The 26,192-nt window shown below is 35.3% G+C and overlaps 2 protein-coding genes across 4 annotated transcripts in view; both read right to left on the bottom strand.

Annotated features, from left to right (window-relative positions):
* Positions 1-540: 540 nt before the first annotated feature.
* LOC107661413 (palmitoyltransferase ZDHHC2-like) lies at positions 541-12,009 on the bottom strand. Of its 2 annotated transcripts, XM_016450982.1 has the most exons (14): positions 11,731-12,009; positions 8,025-8,051; positions 6,897-6,991; positions 6,274-6,394; positions 6,008-6,077; positions 5,888-5,920; positions 5,015-5,135; positions 4,847-4,885; positions 4,367-4,499; positions 3,545-3,671; positions 3,361-3,453; positions 2,973-3,076; positions 2,733-2,792; positions 541-1,995 (listed from the first exon to the last, which is right to left on the bottom strand). In XM_016450982.1, the coding sequence occupies exons 1-13, from the start codon at positions 11,849-11,851 to the stop codon at positions 2,752-2,754; spliced, it is 1,125 nt and encodes a 374-aa protein (XP_016306468.1). In that variant the 5' UTR covers positions 11,852-12,009; the 3' UTR covers positions 541-1,995; positions 2,733-2,751. The 2 variants fall into 2 exon arrangements, with proteins under 2 accessions (XP_016306468.1, XP_016306469.1); XM_016450983.1 differs by lacking the exon at positions 4,847-4,885.
* Positions 12,010-13,911: 1,902 nt separating this feature from the next.
* The window catches only part of LOC107661411 (calcium uptake protein 3, mitochondrial-like), a 17,789-nt gene continuing 5,508 nt past the window's right edge, over positions 13,912-26,192 (bottom strand). The window contains exons 5-14 of one of the 2 annotated variants that reach the window (XM_016450979.1): positions 23,952-23,999; positions 23,751-23,833; positions 23,587-23,661; positions 22,291-22,332; positions 19,633-19,724; positions 19,165-19,336; positions 17,478-17,586; positions 17,064-17,221; positions 16,184-16,252; positions 13,912-15,722 (exon numbers count right to left, since the gene is read on the bottom strand). In XM_016450979.1, coding sequence (XP_016306465.1) covers positions 16,184-16,252; positions 17,064-17,221; positions 17,478-17,586; positions 19,165-19,336; positions 19,633-19,724; positions 22,291-22,332; positions 23,587-23,661; positions 23,751-23,833; positions 23,952-23,999 — 848 coding nt within the window. In that variant the 3' untranslated portion in view covers positions 13,912-15,722. Of the gene's footprint in view, positions 15,724-16,183; positions 16,253-17,063; positions 17,222-17,477; positions 17,587-19,164; positions 19,337-19,632; positions 19,725-22,290; positions 22,333-23,586; positions 23,662-23,750; positions 23,834-23,951; positions 24,000-26,192 lie in introns of both variants that reach the window. The other variant, XM_016450980.1, reaches the window with a different exon arrangement.

The raw sequence follows: 26,192 nt of genomic DNA, 5'->3' as shown, positions 1-26,192 counted from the left end.
TAAAAGCCTGATTTTTCTAACATATCCAAAATCTGTTCAGATTTATGCTGTTAAAGTTTTATTGCACTTTTCTTAAAGAAATAGTTCACGCCAAAAAACTAAACTTACTAATGGACCCTCAGTCCACCCAAGCTGTAGATGTGTTTGTTTCTTCATCGTAACAGGTTTGAAGAAATTTAGCGTCACCAATAGATCCTCTGCAGTGAATGGGTGTCGTCAAAGTCCAAACACCTGATAAAAACCACTATAAACCACAAGTAATTAATATAACTCCAGTCCATCAATTAAGGTCTCAGCTGTGTGCTTGCAATAAATCCGTCCTTAAGACATTTTTACCATCTCAACTGGCTAAAATACATGTTACGCCAAATCAGTTCCAATGAAGAAACAAACTCATCCTACAGCTTGGATGGCCTGAGGATGAATACATTTTCAGCAAATTTTCATTTTTAGGTGAAATATTCCTTTAATGGACAGATGCTATAGCTGTAACAGTGTTAGACAAACAATACCAGAACAACACTGTAGAACTTAATAAAATATCACTTTATTTCTCTTACAGTAACACTCATCAAGGCATCTCATTCAATGGTGTTGTCATACAGAGTCTGAATTTATATGAAAACACATCAAGCTACCAACGCAGACAGCCAGCAGAATTTCACATACTCTCAAAGAGAACAAAAGCTGCAACAACAATCTACATACACAAAAGCAAGAACCAGTAGAAAACGTGTATCGCAGTTTATTTTTGAATGTGGCGTGTGTGAACCTAATCACTAAATAAACAACAGACAGTTCCATAAAAACTACAAAACAGACAACACACCACAAGTCTTGGCATTTCTGAGGTTTTGTTCCCACCTCAGTCAAAATCATGTACAAGTTACATGCAATAACTGTTGAATCAAACTGAGTTAAGAAATATGGTAGTAATTACATTATTAGAGCCCTTAGATAAATCAGATGTGATACTAAACCACATCTTTCGTGAGTTTTGCATTAATTGTGCAAACGAGGTTATGAAACGTATGCTTAAAATAATCTAATATACTGACATTTAATAGTGAAATATTCTCTGCAGCTGTAGTATAACAATGTATATGGAGTTAACACAATACATTATCCTTGCATACTTGATTCGACAGAACCATCAAGAAAACATAAGGACTAAGACGATTTATAAACTGAAATAATGTGCAGTTTTAAGCACTTTTTAAAGTGCATATATAGTATTTTTGTCTTCCCTGTGCTTGTCAGGTTAAACAGTGTTTTTGTCTGAATATCCAGCGCCAAAAATGGCCTAAAATATTTGCTACATCGGTCATTTTGCTTGTGTAAGACCTTTGCATAATTCATGACAGCTGGAATCCAGACTTAAGAGTGATGGACAAGATCCTCATTGACACCGTCAAATAAAACAGATTATAGTCATGATGTGCAAATGCATCTGTATAGTAATGAATAAAATAAGGGATGCTGCTGCATTTCAACAATGCAGGATCAAAAACAGGTCAAATGTGTTCTAGTGTAGTGCAAAAGCACTTGGGCTTTTCAGTGTTCACATTTCAAACATGAAACACGACTACGTAACACCATCACACAGCATGCATAAATACTTCACGTTTCGCAGACTAACAAAAACGCCACCTTCTTCAGCACTGCCTACACCACGCAAGCTATATTCAGGGCATTTACCTTACAAACTTCTACATTTTTTAAAATGCGGGTCTTGCAGGAACCATGGTAATGTTTTCAAATGTTCAGCCACAATTGTGGGCTTTTTTAGGCACATTAAGATAGCCATACAGTTTGCAAGGAACGACAAGAGACTCAGTGGCCCCTCATGTATGTACAGTACACACCATAATCCTGCACTGTCAGCTCTTGTGAAGAATCACAGGTAGAGAGTAGATGGGCAATGCAAGTCTGTGCAAGAGCAGTGGAGACATCCTTTCTGTTCCACTGACAACAGACATCACTAGCACAAAACTCCTAGAGAAAGAAAGTCAGCTCATTTAGAATAAGTCATTAAAACATTCAGGGATTTCAAGATAAGAATTTGGGTGAGATTATATTATTATATTGTATTATTAAATGACAGTATATGTGGTAGGTACACTACCGTTCAAAAGGATCAGTTACATTAAAAACAAAACAAAATTAATGCTTCTATTCAGCAGGGATGCATAAAATTATTTAAAAGTGATGGTGAGGACATTTATAAATGTTACAAAAATATTTCTATTTCAGATAAATGCTGATCTTTTGAACATTCTATTCTTCAAAGAATCCAGTAAAAAAGTATCACCGTTTCCACAAAAAAATATTAAGCAACATTTATAATAAAAAATGTTTCTTGAGCACAAACTCAGCATATTAGAATGATTTCTGAAGGTTCATGTGACACTGAAGACTGAAGTAATGATGCTGAAAATTCAGCTTTGCATCACAGGAATAAATTACATTTTAAAATATATTAAAACAGAATACAGCTATTCTAAATTGTAATATTATTTCACAATATTACTGTTTTTTTTCTGTATTTTTAATCAAATCAATGAAGCCTTCCTTGGAGAGCTTTAGATACTTTTTTCAAAAACATTAAAACATCTTACTCACCCCAAATGGTAGTGTACGTTACAATACTGTAATTTTAAAACACTTCAAAGTTTTATTATCTGAAAATAAGTCGTATGTTATAGCAATGTATACACACAAAAGTAACAAACCAGTTTCATTAGCACGCTCCTAAGTTTCCTTCTCAATAGTCAAGGCTGGGTTGCTTGTACCTGTTAGAAAAATACAGATTGAGCACCATGTTGTTTGACCACATTGTAATATTACCTCACACATTCATAGCTGCACATTTACCTCATATCTACTAGTCACATCTTTGGTCAAGGCACACAAAACACTAAAATTAGCAGTGTTTTGTAATGATCTCAGATGTGGCTTAACTGTGGTCTCACCTCGCGTGTCTCTGTCTTCACTTCCCTCTGACTGTCCGTTGCTCAGCAGTCGGCTCTGAGACTCTCTCAGAGGTTTAGGCGGAAACTGATGGGATTCTCCAGCACTAGAAAAAAAAAAGGAAAGGGCATGAATGAAAGGCTCTGCATATCATCAATACAGTATTCCACAATGTGATGTGCATTTCTAGTGTAACAGTGGAACCAGAAGTAATATCTCTTGCACATTTCTTTCTTGACTCATTGTTTGCACAGTAAAATGCTAGGATATTTTTCCTATATATTTTCATGATTATATTTTTGTATATTTTCATATCGTTATACGATATTTGTAATGTTTTTGTGATACAACTCAGTTTCCTAAACGAATAATTCATTCTGAGCCATGAACCTTTTGATTGAAGGATTGCGTCCAGAAGGTGAGGAGGGTTGTTCAGGGTCTGCGTTCACTAGACATGTGGGGAATAAACAGCCGTCGCCCAGACTGCAGAAACACAATAAGATACCGTGTGAGGGAATGAGATCACCGAACACTCACACTGATCTTTTCAATGCTACTGAACAATAACTGATACCTTGAAAAAATCGGCAGCAGCCAGTATTTCTTTTCATCTCCAAACACTTGCCGAAAGTTCTTGCTTGTTCCTAAACTGAAGGCATTCTTGTCTGGTCCGTGCTGGAATGCAGGAGCTCTGAAAGCCTCTAACAAGAGAAACATTTAAAGCACATAAATACATAAAAATGTTTCATATATAATCCTACTAACATGATTTCAGATTTTCTCTTAACTTTTAAACCTGTAATACAATGCAATTCAATGCAATACATTGATGATTGAGAGATGTACAAATAAATGTTCCTCAAAAACCTAAAGTATCATATGTGATACTCACAGTTTAGCTTAATTTTTCTAAAAATTACACTAAAAGGCCTTTTACTTGCTAAAAGAGTATAAACTATTAATTAGACGACGGAATGCAAGTGATAGATTGTGTACAACAGGTTTTCAGTAAAGCTTTGATCATGTTAATCATTTAGAAGCCTTAGAAATTCACATATCAAATATGATACAGTAGGCTTTACAGGGTTACGATTAGAATATGTCTGTTGCTGAGATGAATTTCCAACATTTTCAACCGTAATGCATCTTGACACGCTTTTGCCAGAAGACTGGGCATGTTGTCACAGATACATGTTCTCTTGAGGATCTGCCACAAAGGGCAGCCTGCAAAAAGACCTAAACACCACATGCCCCAGATCTGAGCCACTGGATGTATATGAGACATACTGTATTTGATCAGGCAGTGACAGATGATAACAGAAAGCAAAATACACACTACTGATGAGCCCGTGTTTACTACTGAAATCCAAGGATAATTAAAGCACAGCCCACTCACCCAAGGTGGATCTGTTCTTGCAGACAAGCCAGCAGTGATAAGCAAACAAAAACGCTAGGCTCACTGAGAACATGGAGGCAGCGAAAAACAGGAACATGATGTGAAACTTGGCTTGGGTATCAGGCAGACCATTCTGTGTAAAACATGGGAAAGACTCTTCATACACCACAAACAGACATGGACTGAAATAAACGAACAGCCTAGGCCTAATTTAAGCTATTACCTGCTATATTATCTAGTTGTATATATGTCTGGAATACTCAATTCAAAAAATTGAGTAAAAATTAAACATGGTCCCTACAGACTGTTCATGCCAGACTACAAAAACATTTTGCCTATGTTTGCTTGTCTACTGGGTCTAACAGAAATTGTACAAACTAAGGTGTTATGCTAAGGGAAACGATCAAAACTACTGGAACTAGAGGAATAAGTTGGTCAATCAAAGCACATCGATAATGTCAGTGATTGACTCAGTCCTACCAAATATTGGATTAGACGATCATGTGTTTTACCATCAACCTTTCAAAATAAAAACACACTTTTTATTGCTCCAGCTTGTGTTCTATTAAATTACAAACAGCCTATCTGCACATTCAAATGATTTCTGTTTCCTAATATAAGCCTAAGAAATTAATAATTCATACTTACAGTCCAGAACTGAATGAAATACTGGAAGTCTGTGGCAGTGACGAAGAGGCAATACAACAAAGAATATGCTAGGAACAGCATGAAAAACTTGTAGTTGGCGAAGCCCACACAATTGTTTACCCTGTCAAAGAAGATAAAAAAACACCTATTAGCCTCAATAAAATTGGATATTAATATCTATTTTGATTGCAAAATACTGCTCAATATAGACTATAACAAGGGAAAATGTGTAGTTGTTACCTTAATAAGATATTTCTACGCTTCTTGACCCTACTTTTGTCCGTGAAATGCTATGTAATTCAGCACATTTAAATAATATTTTTTACTTGAATAAAAAATTTTTATAGTATTGCCTACTTACTAGCTACACAATGTAACTTTTGGCCCTCTAAAATGTATAAAATGTACTATTTTTAATTTGTTTATGTGATGTGTACAGAAACGTACAATCTGTTGAAAACAAAAAAACGTAAGCATGAAGGTTCACCCCTAAACTGTCTAAGCAGATCGTACTAAAACATACTAATAACATGATCTAATTTCATATCAATTCAACAAAATGACTGCTTTTAAAGTGCTATTAAAAGTGTGTTGAAACTAAAATCCTATTTGAATTGGGGTAAAGCAAAAACACGGTTTGGAGGATGGATTTAAGATATAGTCACTCATTACTTGCATTTTATTTTTGTGTTTCAAGCAAAAATGCTACATAGTGTAACTTTAAATGACAAAATTAAATCATGTTCATTGAAAAAAAGGACTGTTTTCTTGGTCTTATAGAAACCCATAAATGTTTGGTGCATGTGTTACTTCTGAGACAAAAATACACTTTTTATTCTTGCTTTGCATTTAATCTACTGAGCCAGTACATACCACAGACAATGGTGATCCATCTTTAAAATGCACCTGTAAAACAGCAGAGGGAGGAGCTGTTAAAATGCAACACAGCAAAAGCTAATAAGTGTGTCTTTAAAAAAAAAGAGAAAGACATACATATCACAGGCAGAGCAATGATGACATCGATCAGGCTTCAGCAGCAGACAGAGATCACAGTAGCGAATAGCTGTATCAAGACAGCTTGTTAAAACACAGATCGACAGGATTCACTGAAGACTGAAGATAGATTGAAACAAATGTAACTGTCTGTGACCATTATCTGTTACTGAACCTAAATCTGGGCTGAATGCACTGTTACAAACTTGGCCTTCTAACAGTAGCACAATTAGGATGTGCTAAACTAAAAAAAAAAAAGTGCCCACCTCCAGACATTGTGCGTGTGTAAATGGGCAAATCCTTAGCAATTCTCCTCAAGATCTCCTGTTGAGATTCTCTCCGATCTTCACGCTCTAATAGCTCTTTGTCAGAATGTGACAGGTGGAACTGAAAGGAACAGACGAAAACCAAAACATTTTGATATTTCCTGTGTGACAAGCAGCACGTTCTGCACTCAGTAAGAGGAGTACGACTGATTGCCAGTTTGAGCCATATGTGATTTCTCTATTACAGTTTGTTTCTCATTCTCTCGGCTTGATATAAAATAACCGCTTGCAGTGAGGTGCAATAGTTACACCAACAATCGCATAAAATTTACAACCCAACATGCTGTTTTTTCACTATGCATAACCAGAAACTCATCCTAATGGCGTTATACCATATATTTACAAACATTATAATCTCTGCCTGCAGGAAATAATATTCATTATAAGCCAACACCTCATGAGTCATGCTGAGTATATGCTGAGCAATGACATTTACTTAGAGATTATGCAGTTTATACCACATTCCGATGGCTTCAGTTGTCTGCTTTTCATTCTCCATAATGTTTACTATGACATGAGTATCTATTAATACATAACTTATTTCCATAATCAAATATACTCACCTCTTTGAGTGGGTTCATAGATTTTGTGAAGATGGTTTGCCAGTATGACCACACGAACATGATGAAAAGCACATGATATACCAGGAGGTAAACTACTGTGATAAAAACACAACCAATATTGAAAGGTGAAATTATAAATTTGATCATTTTAACAACTTTTATATTAAATCATTAAAGCATCACTATTATTGTTTTTATCATTGCTCAAGAATATAGTGAAGGATTATTAAACTTATTAAACTTTGTGTGTAACTCATCCTGCACTGTTCGTGCTAAATACATAACAATAAAAATGCATCAAATCATGTGGTTGTTTGAGGAGGTTTTCTTTTTTTACAATTTTCTGCAGGCAAATAATAATAATAATAAAAAAACATGAAAATATGGGTCAAAATATCCCATAGACTTACACCACTGTTCGAAGATTTTTTTCATGTTTTTGAAAGAAGCCTCTTATGCTCACCAAAGCAGCATTTATTTGATAAATATAGTAAAAACAGTAATATTGTGAAATATTATTACAATTTAAAATAACGATTTTCTATGTTAATGATTTAGAATGTAGTTTATTCCTGTGATTTATTTCTGAATTACTCCAATCTTCAATGTCACATGATCAATCAGAAATCATTCTAATATGCTAATTTGCTGCTCAAGAAACCTTTCTTATTATTTTCAATGTTGAAACTGGTTGCGCTGCTTAATATTTTTATGAAATCCATGATTCATTATTTTCAGGACTTTTTTGATGAACAGAAAGTTCAAAACAGCATTTATTTTGAAACAGATTTTTTTTTTTAAACATTATTAAATGTCTTTACGGTCACTTTTGAACAATTTTATGCATCCTTACTGCATAAAAGTATATATATATATTTTGAATGGTTTGACCCCAAACTTTTGAATGGTAGCCTACATTAAAAGACCTGAGTCATATCTAGAGACCAGAATATCACAAACCTTAAAAACTGCATATAAGATCACCTTAGCAACCGCATAGCAACGCCCTGGCATGAGCAAACACCACTTACATGTTCTTCAGAAAATGCAAAAATCATTGTAAGAATTCACTCCAAAAGGAAAGAAAGGTATTTCCAACTAAAACATTGTAAGAAAAGGCTTACTTACTTTTCTCTCCCGTGTTTTCAATAGTTTCTGCAGAAGAAAGAGAAAGGTAACTTTGTCTCTACAAATTTGTTAATGCTGTATGATTTGAAGGTCAGCGAGCAGCAGATGGTTCTCAGCACAGTTCTCTGATCACTGTTGCTGGAGCTCACGCTGTACGGAGACTCTTGATCAGATGCCCAAATTCTCTAGCTCATAATTGCACCTCTTCAACTGGTGCTCTTTCAGAGCTATAATAAGCTATATTGTGGTGACGAGGTTAGAAATACTAACCACAACCACACGTGATTATTCTGTCACAATCTACACTCCACCTTTCAAAAGGTACTAATATGCACACTTTAGGTACTAATATGCACTTTTAAATTACTAAAATGTACACAAACGGTCACCAAAAAATTTAACTGAACTTGAGCAGTTCTGCAAAGAAGAGTGGGAAAATCGTGCAAAGTCTAGATGTGCAAAGTCAGTAGAGACATATCCCAATCAGACTAAAGGCTGTAATTAAAGCAAAAGGTGGTTCAACAAAATACTGACACAAGGAGGTGATCCTTTTTCCAACTCAGTGATTCTGTTTTTTTAATTTGTTTCTGACATGTTGGTGTTATATATTTCACTTGGGTGTTCTAAGTTGCACTGAGTAAATACAGCTGGACAAAACAAAAAATGTGTCCACCTTCATTTCAGGCTGCAAAGCAACAAAATGTGATTATTTTAAAGGGGGCTTTTCTATACCCACTGTACCTTTAAGGTGCCATTCAAGAGAAAATAATTAAGGCACAAAGATGTACTTTTTAGCTTTTGTATCTTAGGGTATTACCCCAGTGACAGCTTTGTACTTTTTTCTGAGAGTAAGCATATAGTCTCTTCAATAAATATCTAGTTCTTTAAGTTTACTGAAGTTGCAGTGTCCTAAAAGCCTCATTAGATTATCCTCTCATTTAATGATGTTGGGCTGCAGTACTCTCTATCCAAAATATGCTCTTTAAAAGATGATAGTGCCTGGCACTAAAGTCAAAAAAAAAAAAACTGTAGTTGCTCTGAAGCACAGAGCAGAAATGAAATCCCAGAAAGCAGTGCATCTCCAAACAGATATTTTAATTGAGTATGTGTACCCTAGGGAGCACTCAAGCAGGTTCAGGGGGTACTTAAAAATTGTGATGCATTTGTGGCAATACAAAGATTTTTATGATTTTGTAATAGTACACTAAAAGCACGTAAAGAATTACTGCAAGTGTAAGTACACATTATATACTGTAAAAAGGGCCGTTATCGTAATACCCCATCGTAGACCTTAGTCAGGTTAGATGCAATATTTAATTTAACACAGATGAAAATGAGGCTGTGAGGGATAGACTTACAGTTTTCACAATGGCATACACTGTATAAAGATCACGTAATTTCACCATGTTTTATGGAGAGTTTGTTAACTGAAAGTTTTTTTGAAAAGACGTTTCATCAGCTGAACAACATACAGTGGGGAAAAAAAGTATTTAGTCTTTCAACAAAAAAAACATCAAATTTGAAATGTAACGCAGGGAATTCTGGGAATGTCTTTTTCACTTCCAAAAACGGTATACTACCGTAAAATTAATGTCCAATACATGTAATGTCCAATACAGTTTTTCACCGTATATAGTAGGGGAATTTACCGTTAACCATTTAACAGCTTTTTACTGTAGCATTTTTACAGTCTTTTACCGTTAAATTCACGGTCATTTTTTACAGTGTACTTCTATCCCCTCACAGCCTCATTTTCAATCCTGTCAAAAATTAAATATGACGCTACTTTGACTAAAGTCTACTGGTATATAAACCTCTCCATTAGAGTAATAAAAACTGTCAACACATGACGAGATTCATTATTAGCAATTTCAGCAATTAAACCGTTTCTTTCCCTGAAGGTGTCAGTGTTGCTGTCAAATGTGTTTGTTGCTAAACTCAGTGTGCAGCACAAATGATTTGACAGCAGAAATAGGTCAAGTAGAGATTGGTGAGGTTGAGTTTGACAGCTTGGCAATGAGATTAGCTTTGAGACATATGGATCAGTAGTACGTTCTTAACAACATTTGTCACCTCGGGTTCGGTAAAGTAAAGACTCATTGACCCCTCATTATCATGGCTTGCAAAGACACAGCATTAACAAGTGAACCAATCTTTTAAAAAGACACGGTCTGTTATGGTTTTGGCTATTCACATGGTTGTTGCAATGAACCAACTAGATAATCCTACTGAACCCATGCAAACGTAATAGCCTTCAATTCAAGCTCAAGTTCAGACATTAAAGCCTTTATGGTTTTCATTCTGTCATCCTGGAGTCAACTGCTCAGTTTGAGTACAAATCAAGCCTACGGAGACCCACTGTTTGCGGTTCAGCATAAACTGGTATGAACTGCCAGTGGGAACAGCAATCAGAAGTAAGGCCTGGCCACTGACACTTCAGTCAGTGAAGTCTCTGAGGAACATCATCACAAAGCTGCTGTTTTATGCACAAATATTTGAACGTCATTTGATTCTATTAAAGGAGTTCAAACACACACACCATTAGTCTTCAGTGAAAAACAGGGCATCCTCATGATCATCTACCATTCAAGAGAACAATAAAGCCTCTTCATGCTGTTTTTATGGGACCATGATAGGAGATGTTATCAAAGGAGTGAATGATGTTCTGATGTTAATGTGAACACAAACCTTTTCTTGTTGCGCACACATAAATAAGCTACAGTCTAAACAAATGACACAGTACATCACAAAGTTTGGTGATATTTTTACAGTGGTGAGAGCTCATTTACGGCAACAAAGGACTGGGAGAGAAGAAGTTTTGTACGATGATCTAAATGACGGAGTAGTTATACAGTGATGCCAAATTGCTATATAAAGTATTGCATATGAGTCAATGACATGATGCTTTTTTGTATGGATCTATTATGTTAATTTGTAATACATTACAAATGAAACTCATGAAAATTTTGAATACATCTTTTCTATGAACACATCGCTGTTACTGAATCATTAGTAGTATTATTAATATTTGTGAGACTTAAAATAAAAAATGTCTAAGTGGTGTTAACTGTCCTGAGATTGCAACAAAAACTCACTATGTATATATATATATATATATATATATATATAAACATACTTTAACCTTTTATGAAAATGTACTTTTATTCAAAGCTAAGAAAACATCTTATTCGTGACTTAAAATAAATTAATGACATTTGTAAAAGATAGATAGATGTGTTTTGATGGTTACATCACTTGACATTTATGAGTCATTAAAACAAGTTTTTGTAGAAAATAGTATATTTTTTACAAAATGTATGAAACTAATACAATACAAATATTACATTTTTAGGAACTTAGCGTATCTATTTTTTTTTTTTTAAGATTTATCCTTTACCTCACACATCCTAATTAGTCACCCATATATGTTTTTCAGATTTGTAATTAATATACATTGACATGCATAATATTATAATATTAGGGGACAGATTAATAAACACACGCACATATAAAGAGAGAAGTTAAATAAATTAATCTCATAATCATGACCCACTCTTAATCAATGTGTTTATAATCAAACAGACCCCATCAATAGCAGAGATATTGCTCTAGTAAGAGAAGCAGACATATGCGTAACACATGCTCGAGGCCAGGTGTTATTTATTAATTATCTCTCAACTTCATTCAGAGCTGCTTCCAGTCTTACCTATGCAGAGCTGCGCTACATAAGCGTAGTAGGACCATGCCACGATCAGACTGATGAACAGCACAGGGATCCAGTATAAAACTCTCCAGCAGTCAACGCTACGCGAGCCCGACGGCGCCATCTTTCTATTTGAGGACCAAAAGTGGCCAAAACGACAAGTTCAGCCTCACCGAGCCGGCACTGCTCCTAAAACATCATATCTTCTTCCGCGTGCAGCTGCGGTTCGTCCCGCTCCTCCATCCTCCGGTTCTCCGGTCGCTCTTGCGTGTAGCACATCGGTACCGCCCCTTTCTACAAACTTGCATGACGCTCACGCGATGCGATGGCTGCGTTACTACACTAAAGCCTGATTCTACCGTTTTGTATCATCACCATAGGTTGGTCTGCTATAATTTAACAAATATGCTCTATGTCTAATATATTTAAATGTTAAATCTGATTAAAATCTGATTAAAGATGTCACACCAGTGCAACGTTCAATAACACTTTAAATTGTTACATTAATTAAATAATATAGCGATAAAATATTTGTGATACATATTAAGTAGTTCATTCGTTGCTGATAAAAACAGCTAGCGTAAACAAGCCAAAGCTGGTTTACTGGTTTTATACGGTCTTCCAGTCTGGATTTAGAGAGGTTTGTGCACTTCTCATTGGTTAGTCCAGAAGATGAGCATGCCAACCATCCAAACCAGCTGAAAGCCTGCTTGGCCAAGCTGTGAAACCAGCTAAAATCAGCTTAGACTGGTATAACTGTCTGAGGAACCCCGGAATCTTTTAATGGCTATACATCGTGTTTGACTAAATAAAAATATTAGACAGCAGAGAATACAACTTTTTTTTTTTTTTCAAAATTTTTATTTACTTGGAGGCTTTTTTATAATTCAAATTTGGCTGGGTGGTTAATAACACATTTCTCTGTGGTGTGACAAACTCAGAACATTTAATATTGCTTTTCTCGGACTTTAACACTGGTCTAGCATGAAACGTTCATTGTAAACTTAAAAAAAAAAATGTCTTCTGACACAAGCAAGCACAGACCATAAGGAATGACACAAAATATTCTTTTGATGGTGGTTTTTAATTTATTCAAACCTTTTAGTTTTAAGCAAACTGAATACTAATGCGTAAATGAATACTTCAGTGAACCATAATGACAGATGCACACTGTAATAATTACTTTAAGTAAAAAGATGGTCTTAATATCTTAAAGGGGTCATATGATGCGATTTCAATTTTTCCTTTCTCTTTGGAGTGTTACAAGCTCTTGGTGCATAAAGAAGATCTGTAAAGTTGCAAAGACTAAAGTCTCAAATCCAAAGAGATATTCTTTATAAAAGTTAAGAGTCAGCCACACCTACCTAAAACGGCTCGTTCTAACACGCCCCCACATGTCTACGTCACGATGTGGGAAGATTTGCATAATGCCGCCCAAATGTTCACACAAAGAAAGAAGGCGTAACTTTGATTCTTGCTGTAGTATTGTTGCTGCCGCCGCCGCCATGTCGTGAAGACGCTGTGTGCTTCGTTGTGAAAGCGAAACTACTTTGTTTGGTCTTCCAAAAGAGGACGATATCTGCTTCGTCATGCCTAGAGCTGATCCGTGCTGGTCGCAGAGGAAATACTTCAACTTGGCGCTGTCCATCGCCGGATCGGCTTTAACCGTGGACGAAGCGGAGTCCAGCCTGGGGTCGTCACATGTGGTTGCCGCAGGCATCACAATATGGTAGGGACGTAACATTTCCGTCACACGCTTGAGGAATTCGGCCAATCACAACGCACTGGATAGCTGGCCAATCACAGCACACCTCGCTTTTTCAGACCGATGAGCTTTGTAAAAATCGACGTGTTTCAGAAAGGCGGGGCATAGAGGAGAAACAATAATGTACAGTATGTGGAAAATAATGTGTTTTTTGAACCTTAAACCGCATAAACACATTTCATTACACCAAATACACAAAATAATGTTCTTTTTAGCAGCATCATATGACCCCTTTAAAAGATTTATATGAATTAGCTAATGAAATAAGCTATTTTAGGATGTACAGATCTAAGACATGACCTATATCCTTTTTTTCATATATTTTTTTTTATTGGGTGGAAAGTAAAAGACATAATTATTGAAACAACAGACATAATAAAGACAATCCACAATTTCTTTTTAAACTTTTAAAAGAAAAGACAACAGAAGAAGGAAAAAAAGTCTGGAGGAGGAAAGGTGATGATTCAAAGATTCAAACAAATTCAGTCAACAGGCAAAATTTGAAGGGAGTGAAAATGTTATAAAAGGTTGCCATTTATCATAAAAAGAACCATAACTGGCATTCCGAAAGCATCTTATCTTTTCCAACTTCAAAAAGTACATAGCATCCACAAGCCACTGTGAGATACCTGGTGGTTTGGTGGACTTCCAAAGAAATAGAATTCATCGTCTAGCCAATAAAGAACTGAAGGAAAGTACATCTAACTGTTTAGATGTAAACCAAGTCCAAGCTTTGGGAACCCCAAAGACTGCAGTAGTAGGGCAGACATCAACCTTGGTATTGAATATTTTGGACATAGTCTCAAAATAATTGTTCCAGTATAGTTATGAAGCACTGGACAGAAAAAAAAACATATGACTCAAACATGCCCTATATTCTGTAGAAATGTGATACCGGAGCTAATTGTCTCAAGGCAGCAGTGGTCACAAAAGTTAATAATATAAAGTTTTGAGTAAAAGGTCCAGATACATAAATGCTTGTTTTATGTTGGTTCAAAACTTTAATTCGAATAAATTAGAAAGAAAAAAACGTTTCCTGGGCAATAATGGTGGTAATGTTCCAAAGGCTTTTTGCAGCCAAGGCTTTAAAATATCTGCAAAGATGTTGACTTTAAAAAATAAACATACCCTGAGAAATATTCGCTGGAGTAAAGTGTGACAACTAGCCCTGGTCTCCCTTATATATTTATCACAATGATAACAAAAACTGCACACTGTAATATGCAGAAAAACTGTAATATGCTTAATCACCTCAAAGAATAATCTGCAACACTAAAGTCTAAAGCACTGTCAATATTCTGAAGATATGTCAGTTGAGACTGTTGTAACATGATTAACAGAGATTGATGTCGAATCTCTAAACCTACATGAAATCAGGCCTGATGAGAGTTCAGTGGGATTCAGTTTCTTCTCGTTTGTTGTTTTGGCTTCACAAGATGTTTCTTAAAGGAGCGGCAGTGTAAGAAACTCATGAAAGAGGTGGAGAGAGGGCTCTGTATGTGTAGCACATTGTGAGACTACTGAGGACTCATTATTGCTGTGTGCACTCAGCACTGTCAGACCCTGTGTAAGCTGATCTGGGTGGTGGGCAGTGGACAAGCTCAGAGAAACTATGTTAGCAATGTGCTCATTGTAAGGAAAAATTATCTGGCTTATAACTCCTAGAGAAGCAAATATAACAATGCATTGCCAATACATCACTACAGAGGCATTAAAACCCAAGAGAACCTTTTCTTTACACAAAATAGATCAATAAATAGAATAAATAACTGTACTCTCCATCAAAATTCAGCACTGTTCACATTCGCATTTTCACTTCAACACAGTTCCCTTTAAATTTATGAAGTAATGTCATCATAAATACACTACTTTGTAATTCATTAATCAACATAATTTATCCCAAAATGTGGGCACTGGACCCATTTAAATTTAAAAGACATTTAATAAATAACTCTTTGATTAATAAAAGTAGCATGGCTATTTCATAAAAGTGTTATCCCTTTTAGTTAATGGCTTTTAAAGTGTTCAGAAAGTGTCTGCCAAGTGACAAAGTTGCAACTACAGTCTAAGGAGGTAGCATGTGTTAATCTAATTATGGCCGTAATTGTATCTTACAGAGTTTGAGACAGGTCAGGTAGATAATTGCATTGAGTCACTGAGAACTTTAATCCAACGTGAGATTTCTTCAATGTGACGTGAGGGTGAAGAGAAACACTCAGCGGGACTTTCACCTGCACAAAAGCCATAGAGACGAATAGCATATCAAACGATTATTTATCTACATCATAACTGAATCCAGCAGGTGATACTTTGAATACAAATGTGCTTTATAAAAATAGCAACACTTGTTTATTTCATTCAAACCGCAAATATTCTCACAGTGAGTCTAACTGTTCTGTTTTCAGGTGTTTTATGGTGTGAGCCTTTTCTTGTGGGTTGGGCACTGTATTCTATTACTGTGTTAAGTCCTAATACACGGTGTTAGGCTGGTATCTTGTATCTCTGGATAGCAGACATTAATTTTACAGAGTAATCTGATGCTAGAGAAAGAGCTTTGGCTGAATGCTGAGCAGTGCTAGCGCTGTACTTCAGTATCATTAATTCTGAATTCTCCAGGGCAATATCATGAAGCCAAACTAAAAACACTGCATAATATCCACTTCATTTTTTTGTATTCAACCATAAACTTACCTATTTAGCAGTGAGCTCCTTCTTCATACAGGCTTTAAAGGATGTGAATCTCTCTTCACCTTTATATCCCTGGGTAAATGATGATAATATAAAGGATAATATGTTTTACATCAACAATAGAAACATTATCTTGAAAATAGGGAAAATTAAATGAACAGTGCTAGTTGATGAGACTACTAGCATACTAAATTAACAATAAATGGCCACTAGATGTCAGCAAAATTGCACCCACAAGAAGCATTTACTCGGTTGAAAAAGCAATATGAAAGGCAACAATAAAGGGTTTGTATACAAACGTTTGGGTTCTGTAAGATTTAAAAAAAATGTTTTTGAAAGAAGTCTCTTATGCTGACCAAAGAGCATTTATGTCAAATAGATTTTTTTGTAACAATGTTAAAGTCTTTACTGTCACTTTTGATTAATTTATTGCGTCCTTGCTAAATAAACATATCAATATCTTTAAAAAAAACTTATTGACTCCAAACATTTGAACAGTAGTGTAATAATATTAATATTAAAACTATTAACAACAGTATAATAATAATGACTAACTTGAATTTAAATTATTTTTAAATATGTTTAAAAAAAAACTTTCCTGTCACAAGCCGAAATGTGTTATGATGACTGACTGACAGCTGATTTGCATATTAAAAACACAAACAAATCTGGCAAGCACTCTCCCAAATACAAACGCTAATGCCATGTGTCCATTCAAAACCTCAAACCAGATTTCTGGACCACCTGATTTTCTCCACTTGGATCTCAGAAACCTGTTTTAAGGCTCAGCAGTGGTTCATTACTCTGCAGTTATTGCCGTGAAAGCTGGAAAAATGGCATTTAAACAAGTGGAGAAAACCATCAACCTTCCCCCCATATTTACCCAGGAGCCACGATGCAGCCGGTCCTTCATTATCCCAATGAACTCCTTGTAGCTCAGCTGGTTATCATGGTCCACATCAAAGATCTTGAAAACAGTGTTCACGAGATGTCGTGACAGCTTCAGTCCAGTGGCCACATAGACCGCACGTGCAAATTCACCTGTGAGAGCCAAACATCATTACCCACAAGCGTTTCAGGAGTAAATGGATTATATGAATGCAGTACACCTTGCTACAGTACACCTTGCTACGTGTACTGTGTTAGGCTAACCGAGACTTGTCATTTGCACTTATATATTGTTGCTCTTTTGTTAGTTTTGACTGCTTTTATTGTCCTCATTTGTAAGTCGCTTTGGATAAAAATAAAAATAAATGAATTAAAAAAATAAATAAAAATGAATGGATTATATGTTTACCTTGTCCAATTGGGCGATTTGCATAGTTGTACATTTGCATGGCAATTGCAAAATCCTCTAAGTTGTTGAGGAACTGAAAAAAAGACCTAAACTCTTCAAACGTGATGCCCTAGAAAAGAAGATCAGTGTTAAATCAGTGTCTTACAGATTAAATTGTCAATGTTCCTTTTAAGAGGAACCTTTGGGCAATGGAAAGATAATTATGTCATCGTCTTTATAATATGACAGCACTCATGCAGAGATCTAGTACATAAAATTATGAATTTTGAAATATATATATATCTATAGTCTCAGATTAATTCTCTGGGTAATAAATGCAGCACCCCTAAACAAGACAAAACTGCATCACGCCTTACTATTCCGACCAGGAGGACACCTTAATTGTCTGTGGGACCTTGAAGAGCGATAACAGATCCCAAGACAGAAAACAGCAAAGTCAAACAATCCCAGCAGCACACATCTCTCCTGCTCCGGCACCCAATCTATACAATTTGAGCTGTCGACACCTTTAGATTGTTTTGTTTAAGGAGAGGTCAGGTAGCTTGTCGACTCTTCTAAAGAAGATTAACCTGATACTTGCATACATAAAAACAAAAGGGGATGTGTCCAAAATATCTCAGCGCTAGCAGATTACCCAAACAGCGGTCCTTTGCATTTCCATTCATCCATTCCCAGGCACTAGACCCACGTCTTTTTCTGAAGCCTCTCTTGCAACCAACAACAACTGTTTTACAAATGATCTAATGAGTAATATGTGACGCTTTGGTGGTTTTACAAGTTAAGCTGTATTTCAATATCTCAACTTAAGAATAAAAACCACTTATATAGCCATGGCCATCCACCAACAGCCTCTTTGAGCAACTGAAAAGAATCTAACCTCATAATTTGAGGGTCAATGTGCAAAAAGGGAAACAGCCTAAAGAAAAAAAAGACATCAAAACATCACTCAGATTATAAATATCTACCTCTCTCTACTATGTGGTGATATTTGTTTTACTATGCACTGATCTTATCAGACTTATTCATGAAAAATACATGAACTTAGATAAAGGTAAAGGAGTAAAAATATTATAATATTGACAAACTGATGTGACTGATAAAGTATTGAGTTCATACCAATCTAGCTCCTTTCATTTTAATTCTGTACTTCCTAGCTAACAATGAATGTTCTTAGAACTTTGGCTAATGTTCTAGCAAGGTTCTCCTAAGTTATCTGGTCTGTGTAAACACTATTTATACATGTAATATTGATGTAATGCTTTTCTTAAATGATTTAGTTGGATGTTCATCTAATGCTTTTTTAATATTACTAATTGTTTCAGATGGTTCAGAGAACATTGTTAATGTTAATGTTACCCATAATGTTTGCAAAACTATCATTTAAAAAAAAAAACGGAATGTTTTGAATATTCCAAGAACATTCAGAAATAACGCTTCCATAACGTAATGGGAATGTTTGTAAACCATTCTTAGAACATATTTTCTTAGAACATATAAGTTGTTGTACAAAAATAAAAATGCGTTTAATTACAGTATCTTACCATTTTATCGGCAAATGCAAACTGACATAAAATTTGAATGTGGTGTCTGTGGCGCTTGTTTGGAAAGCCTCCTGATTTTCCTGAGTGATGATAGTGGTGTGTGTGTGTGTGTGTGTGTGTGTGTGTGTCCAGTGCAAAAGTATTACCTTCTCATCGGGTATGCTTTGACGCACATTCTCAAGGTAGCCTGTAATGTTCTCCACTGTGGTGTAGCGCAGCAGGATACGAGCAAAGTCTTCCTCACTGATGGTGGTCATTCCCTTGGAATAACTGAGGAACTCAATCTCAAGGACTTCTGTCTGCAGGTTGTCCATGAATCTGCCGACAGAGCATGACACAGACACAGTGTTAAGAGGAGATGCCATCTCTCTCTCAGTAGGACACTAGACTAAGTGACTGGACCGTTCCAACATGCTCCAATACAGCATCCTTACTGATGGCCTCAGGGATTTCAAACTCCTTTTTAAGGGTCATGCATTAATAACGTATAAAAACAGTGAAGAAACCTGAGGCTGCATTACAGAAACTTCATGAAACATCATGATAGAGTTCAATATTAATTTAAGACTTAAGATAGGAAATCCATCAGCCTAGTCATCAAAACTGTCACTTACCTGTAGAAGTCATCAAAGTTAAGTTCACTTTTGCCCTTTTTTCCAAAGAAATGCACCAGCAGAGTTGTATCGGTGACATTTTCTGTTTCATGCTGTGAAAGCAAATTATGAAAACACATTATTCAGCTGTAAAAACTGAATAAGGGAGCAAAATTTGTCAGAATAAGTGTACACAAAAATAGCTTGATGAGGATATTATTGTGCAGCCATAAAAATAATATCACAATATAAACAACGCAGATACAAACACAAACACAAATAAATGTAAAATGAACATAAACTGGAAAATAAATGATTAATTAAAAGCAATTGATCAATTGAGACCAGATTTGAAAAAAGCTAAATCTTTATCATACATCTTAAAATCACAAATGAACAACTGTTCTTTGATTTGGTGGACTTCAGCTAGCTGTGAATGTCGATTAAAGGTACAATGAAGATTCTGTCATCGGTGTTTCACACTCATGTTACTCTGGCTCTCCTTAGCACATTTTTATAGGACTTTTTTGCATCATCTTGAAAGCTCCGGTCTCTACATTCACTGTAAACTAGAACTGCATAAAGGAAATCACAGATTTGGAACAACATGAGGGCAAGTAATTGATGACAGAATTAATTCTAGATAAAATATTCCTATCTATAAAGTCTTGGAAAGTTAATATGTACATGTAACTAATATGTTTGATAGAGCAAAGACACATCATGGAGCAGCCGACATCTCATGCCACGCAAACAACAGGTTGCTCGTGCAGAAATCTACATACAAGATATACCTCAATGCTCCTATGCAGCATGTATCATTTCAAAAACAAGAGGCATACTGTATCTCATAGTCTTTTTCACAAAGATGCCTTAAAATGTCAACTAAAAAGGATTTTGGAAACCTGCATTATCATAATATTCTAGATATCATCAATATCATATCATAGAATCAATATAATATAATAACAATCATTTTATTTCTAGTAATAATAATATTTATTGAGATGCATAAATAAAACCAAACATGATCTTTTGTTGTATGGTTCAGTTACCTTCATATACATTTTAAGGTCTTGAACTATCTATTAATATCTAACTGTAACAACATGAAATGTAGTGACATTAATGAATGAAAATGGCGATATTACAAAAAGAAATAAAACATGAAACAATGGGCAGAACCTCACATGGGATGGGAACAGGGAATGGCCAAGGGAATTATGGGATTCAATTGAGAAAACATGTGAGCTCGAGGATACTTGTACCTCCATCAGATCTGAAAAGAGAACTATTCTCGCACCATGCCTTAGAACATCCCAGAAACTTCTGGGTTTAGACTGAGGCTGCTCTTTTTTAAGTGCCTGCATATCAGAGGTGAAATTATTAAAGGCTTACCAGAAGAAGATTCAGACAATACAGTGAAAGACTATTCCACATGCAAAAAAAAAAACCTGAGTTAATGCAACACAACGTCAAAGAAAAGTCAACTTTGTTTACCACATCCTTCTGATGAATTTCTCCCTATGTGATCAATGCTGTTTTATCTTAGATCTGTTATTGTTTTGTTTTTTTAAGTATTCACTAATGTAAACTTTGCTTTCAAACCAAGCAATATAAAACACAGCTCATATTTCTGTCCCTACAAGTCAGCAAAACCACACATGACAACACAGGATGTGTGCAGTGTAAAGTAGAACTAGTTGTCCTCTACAGTTCACAGAAAATGCAGTTGTGAGTCCTGAAAAGGTATGGGTATGAGTTTGGTTAACTTGTGACTCTCATAAACAACAAAACAAGGTTTAAATGTAACCGTATTAAACACTAAAATACAGGGCAGACAATAATATTCTGCTGCTGTGTGAATGTGACCTTAGTGCTTCAGTCAGTAAACAAGAACTCTGAATGAATCCAGTTATGGCCTTGCCGAGATAAACAGTGGATTGTGTTCAGTATCATTATATTTTTTAATTCAGCACAAGTATATTGTGGTTTACACAGAAAAACACTGACTGAACAGAGCTGAAAGAGCTTCTCATTTCTCTTGTTTGGTGCTGAGATTGGCTCATTCCTCAGCTGCAACTCTTAAGTGACACAAAACTCTTCATGGTCAAGCCGTCGCAAGAAGTAACCTGAACCTAAATACCACTCTTCAAGCAACTGTAAAAATAAAACATGGGGGTCCAGGCAGAGTTGCCATTCTTCAGCTGAGGGCCTTTTAACGTGATTCTGTGAGACCATTCCTTTGCAGAACGCTCCTGACAGTAGACAAGCAACATAAATCATCTGTTTCAGTCTCTGGATGATTTTTCTGCTCTCCTAGACAATAGAGCTGCATTTCAGACTGAGCCCCATTAGAGCTGCATTGTCCCTCTTCTCTGGAGGTGAGCCATGCGTGAGGGTCACTCTGTTACACCCTATCCAAACATTTCAGTATGTAAAATAATATTACTCACTGACTGTCTGAAAGAAGCCACTGAAAGTGGATGTAACCCTTCTGGTTTATTGAGCACTAATGATGGTGAAGTTGCATAAACATTAGTGGTTACGACAGGCATGCATGGTTGCTGTTGATCATGACTGTACAAGTTCAATGGAGCACCAACCACATTAACCGACATGCTAAAAACACACGTCAAAGTCATATTCATAAGGATTCTTTAGTACACAGATACATACATTGCTGGTAACAGATCCTTGATGTCCATACAGTTCCACACTCTCACACACCGAAGATTATGATGGCGTGCAGAACAGGAAAGAAATCAAATCACCATTCAACATCTGTCATATCTTACTAAGGAATGGTGAAAGACAATGAACTCTGAATGTGTTTTTCAAAACACAATCTATAATAATCAGCATTTCCCCAGCCTGAGAGATTAGAGACTCATTGTAGTTTTGTATTCTGCAGAAAGAGATTCATTTTTTCACCATGTACATTTGTTCAAATGAACATCATGCATGAATCATGCACTACATCATCTCTCATATTTAAATGCGATTGAGAACATGCAACAATAAGATCATTATTCATGGTTTTCTATTCATGAATTAAGAAATATTTCATCCAAAAATGATTGTTCACTTACACTCATGTCTTTGTAACCCTTATGACTTTATTTTTATTTGTATTATTTATTATAAAGTATTAAATATAGTCAATATATATAATAATAAATATAATTAAGCAATTTATAGCAATCTTTTCCATGCCATGAAAATGAATGGTGACCAAGTCAAGTCACCTTTATTTTTATAGCGCTTTATACAATACAGATTGTTTTAAAGCAGCTTTACAGTATTAAACAGAGAAGTAACAGAATCATTGATGCAAACTTCATCAAATATATCCAAATTCTGTTATGAAACAAGTTCTATTCAGTAATGAGTAGCTCTACTGTTAGACAGTAGTGTCATTATTCAACTTGAGTCAGTTCAATGTTGATTCAATTCAGTTCAATAACAGTATCGATGTTGCAAAGTTTGATTTAACTACAAAGCAGCTCTATAGAACATAATATTGTCTTTATTTAGCTCAGGATTTGTTCTTATCTGATTGGCAGTGCCATCAAATCGATGATATTACTGAATAGTAACTGTCTTTTAAACCCCAACTAAGCAAGCCAATGTCTTGCCTCATGCTAAGCATCAAATGGATTTAGAAATCTTATAATTTAATCCATGAGACTTATGGAGTGTTTTTATGGTGTACCATTCATTTTAGTCAATGGAAGAGAGCAGTGTGAACATTCTTCAAAACATCTCCTTTGGTGTTACTCAGATAAGAAAGAACTAAGGTTATGGAATGACATGGGCATGAGAAATCATGACACAATTTTTATTTTTGGAACTATTTCCTTACATTACTTTCAGTTACAATATACATCGTTTCAGGTTATGGCAAAAGAATATGCTCATGCGACTGAGGACCGTAAAATTCTTTTGGTAGAAAGACCGAAATCTATTTTTTACCAGTTGAGAGGGACTGTCAGGATCTCCTGCCCGCTCTTTTTTCTTTTCATTTTTCTTACGGAATATCTCCTCCAGCTAAACGGAGAAAGTAGAGATTTTTCTTTAAGCATGCTTACACTCTTGATTAATTGATTAATAATAAACAGCAACAAAACCAACCGTACCACCATGAATTCCCTCTTATCCACCATTTCATTGCCATCTGCATCAAACATGTTGAAAGCTATTTTAAAACCTGCATGCGGCTCTAGAAGACAAAAGAAAGACATATAAGGGACATCAACACATTCTCATGCATCTGTACTTTTTGTAATCATTGTTGGTGCTAAATGAGCATGAAGAATTAAACCTAAAGACAAACTCACTTGTCAAAATGCAAAGCAGAAACAGATACTCTGTGTAAGCGATGACACCTGAAAAACAGCACACAAACATTTCCTTTTTAGAGTTCAAACAAAGCTTGTTTTCTAACATCCCAGTACCTGCCTTCAAAATACATTTTACTATCAAATGTCATTTTAAACTAGAGCTCCTTTCTTCTTTTACACTGATAAGACATTAGAGGGCCCCGTTCTTTACTCTTGTTTGGTGTTCTCTTTGCACAAACAGAGACGTTAAAACGTAAAGTAACCAGGCTGGACACAAACCCAAACAAAATTAGAGCAGGCCACTGGCTCCTGGGTTTCCCTCTGTTTATTTTCCTAGGTGTAAAACATTCTCAAGTGATCTGTAACTGATTGCAGATGCCTGGTGTGGGTTTGTTTTCCTTTTTGAGGTCTGTTAGTCCTTTGCTGTGTGAGAGGAGAAGAAAGGAAGAGCAATTGTCAGGTCTCTGTCTAGGGGAAACTTAAGGAGAATTGTTCCTGCCACTGAAAGCATTCCCAAGCTTTTGTTTGAAGGAGATGATAGTGACTTGGACACAGATAGTTCAGGAGGGGTGCTGTGGGAAAAGGACTTTGGAATGTTTAAGGAAACGGATAAAGAAAGGTAGAACAGAATAGAGAAGATACATTTTCACATTTCAGACCTCCCTGATCCTTTATGTATATGTTGGTGGATTCACCACTATTTTGTATTTGTATATAACTAAGGTTGTGAATTTAAAGTGTTCATTAATTATATAAAAATAAAATATTAATTAATTTATAATTTCATTTCAAATGTATTATGCAGCACAACCATTTTCAACATTGATAATAATAGTAAATGTTTCTTGAGCAGTAAATCAGCATGATTTACTTATGATTAGAATGATTTCTGAAGGATCATGTGACACTGAAGACTGGAGTAATGATGCTGAAAATTCAGCTTTGCATCACAGGAATTAATTACATTTTACAATATATTAAAATAGAAAACTTTTATTTTGTAATAACATTTGACTTAATTTGATCAAAGAGACAGTGAAAAACAATTATATATATGTGTGTGTGTGTGTATGTATACACACATACATACATAAATGTACTGTATATTTCTGAATTTAATGTGTTAATTTATTACATATTTTACATTTAATTTAATAAAAGTCATATATATTATATACATTTGAAATTAAATTAAATTGTATTACTTATTATTTGTATAGATATATTAAATTCTGTATTTTTAGATTATAAAAATAGCTTATTTTTTAAAATAATATGATTCTATCATGATGACCCCATACCTGTAAGTAAATGGCATCTGAGCAATTCAGGCCTGAAGTACAACTTTTTGTAGTATCTATTAAATGCTTCGTCTGCTATAAGTCTTCAGATTATCTTAATTTGCATGCTTTATTCGGCAAATATTCATATAGGTGATTATTTGTGATTAATAAATTGGTTGCCCTATGTATACTCAAAACTTATACTTACAGTTAAGATATCAACGGCTGCCTGTGCATGTAGTATTTTAGGATCCCAGACAGGTTTCATTAGAGCCACACACCTTCAGTCTTGCAGAAACAAACCCAGCCCAAGAGCTCAAACAGTTGTCAGAACACAAAGAATTCCACAGAAACAATTCATATAGAGTGTCAGTGATGGAGATGTAATCCAACTCCATTCTTAGAATTCATACTGTCCAGAGTGATACGGGGCTGCCACTAGGACAAGTCTCAACATTGCAAAGTTCAAACAGCTCTTTTCATTTTCTGAAGTAAGGCTTTGTTCACAGATCAAGCCTATATTCATTTTTATAACCTAAGTGCAGTTTTAACATTTAACAGCCAGATTAAAAGCCCAAATCCAGGCACTGGCACTCAAGGAGAGCAACGGTGAGCAGAGATATCATGCACTATGTGGAGTGTTTTAGTGCTTTAAGTGTAAGAAAGAACACTACAAGTAATGTACTGTTAGCATCTTGGAAACCCCACGTTAAAAGCTGATATTTTTCTCATAATTTTTGACTATTCTGTGTTAAATTATAAATTCTATGAAAAATTTGATGAATATTCTTCTTTTTTTTTTTTTTTTTTTTTTTTTTTTTTTAAACCTTTGTGGCTGGGACAGAAAGTCTAAATGACCTGAAAAATATACAGTACATAATATAAAAATATATAAAGAAAAAGGTAAATAAATATATGTGTGTGTGTGTGTGTGTGTGTTTGTGTGTGTGTGTGT

The sequence above is a fragment of the Sinocyclocheilus anshuiensis genome, unplaced genomic scaffold (assembly GCF_001515605.1).
Source record: "Sinocyclocheilus anshuiensis isolate Anshui unplaced genomic scaffold, SAMN03320099.WGS_v1.1 scaffold635, whole genome shotgun sequence".
In the NCBI taxonomy this organism is placed as follows: Eukaryota; Metazoa; Chordata; class Actinopteri; order Cypriniformes; family Cyprinidae; genus Sinocyclocheilus; species Sinocyclocheilus anshuiensis.
This window is presented reverse-complemented; position numbering and strand designations above follow the sequence as displayed.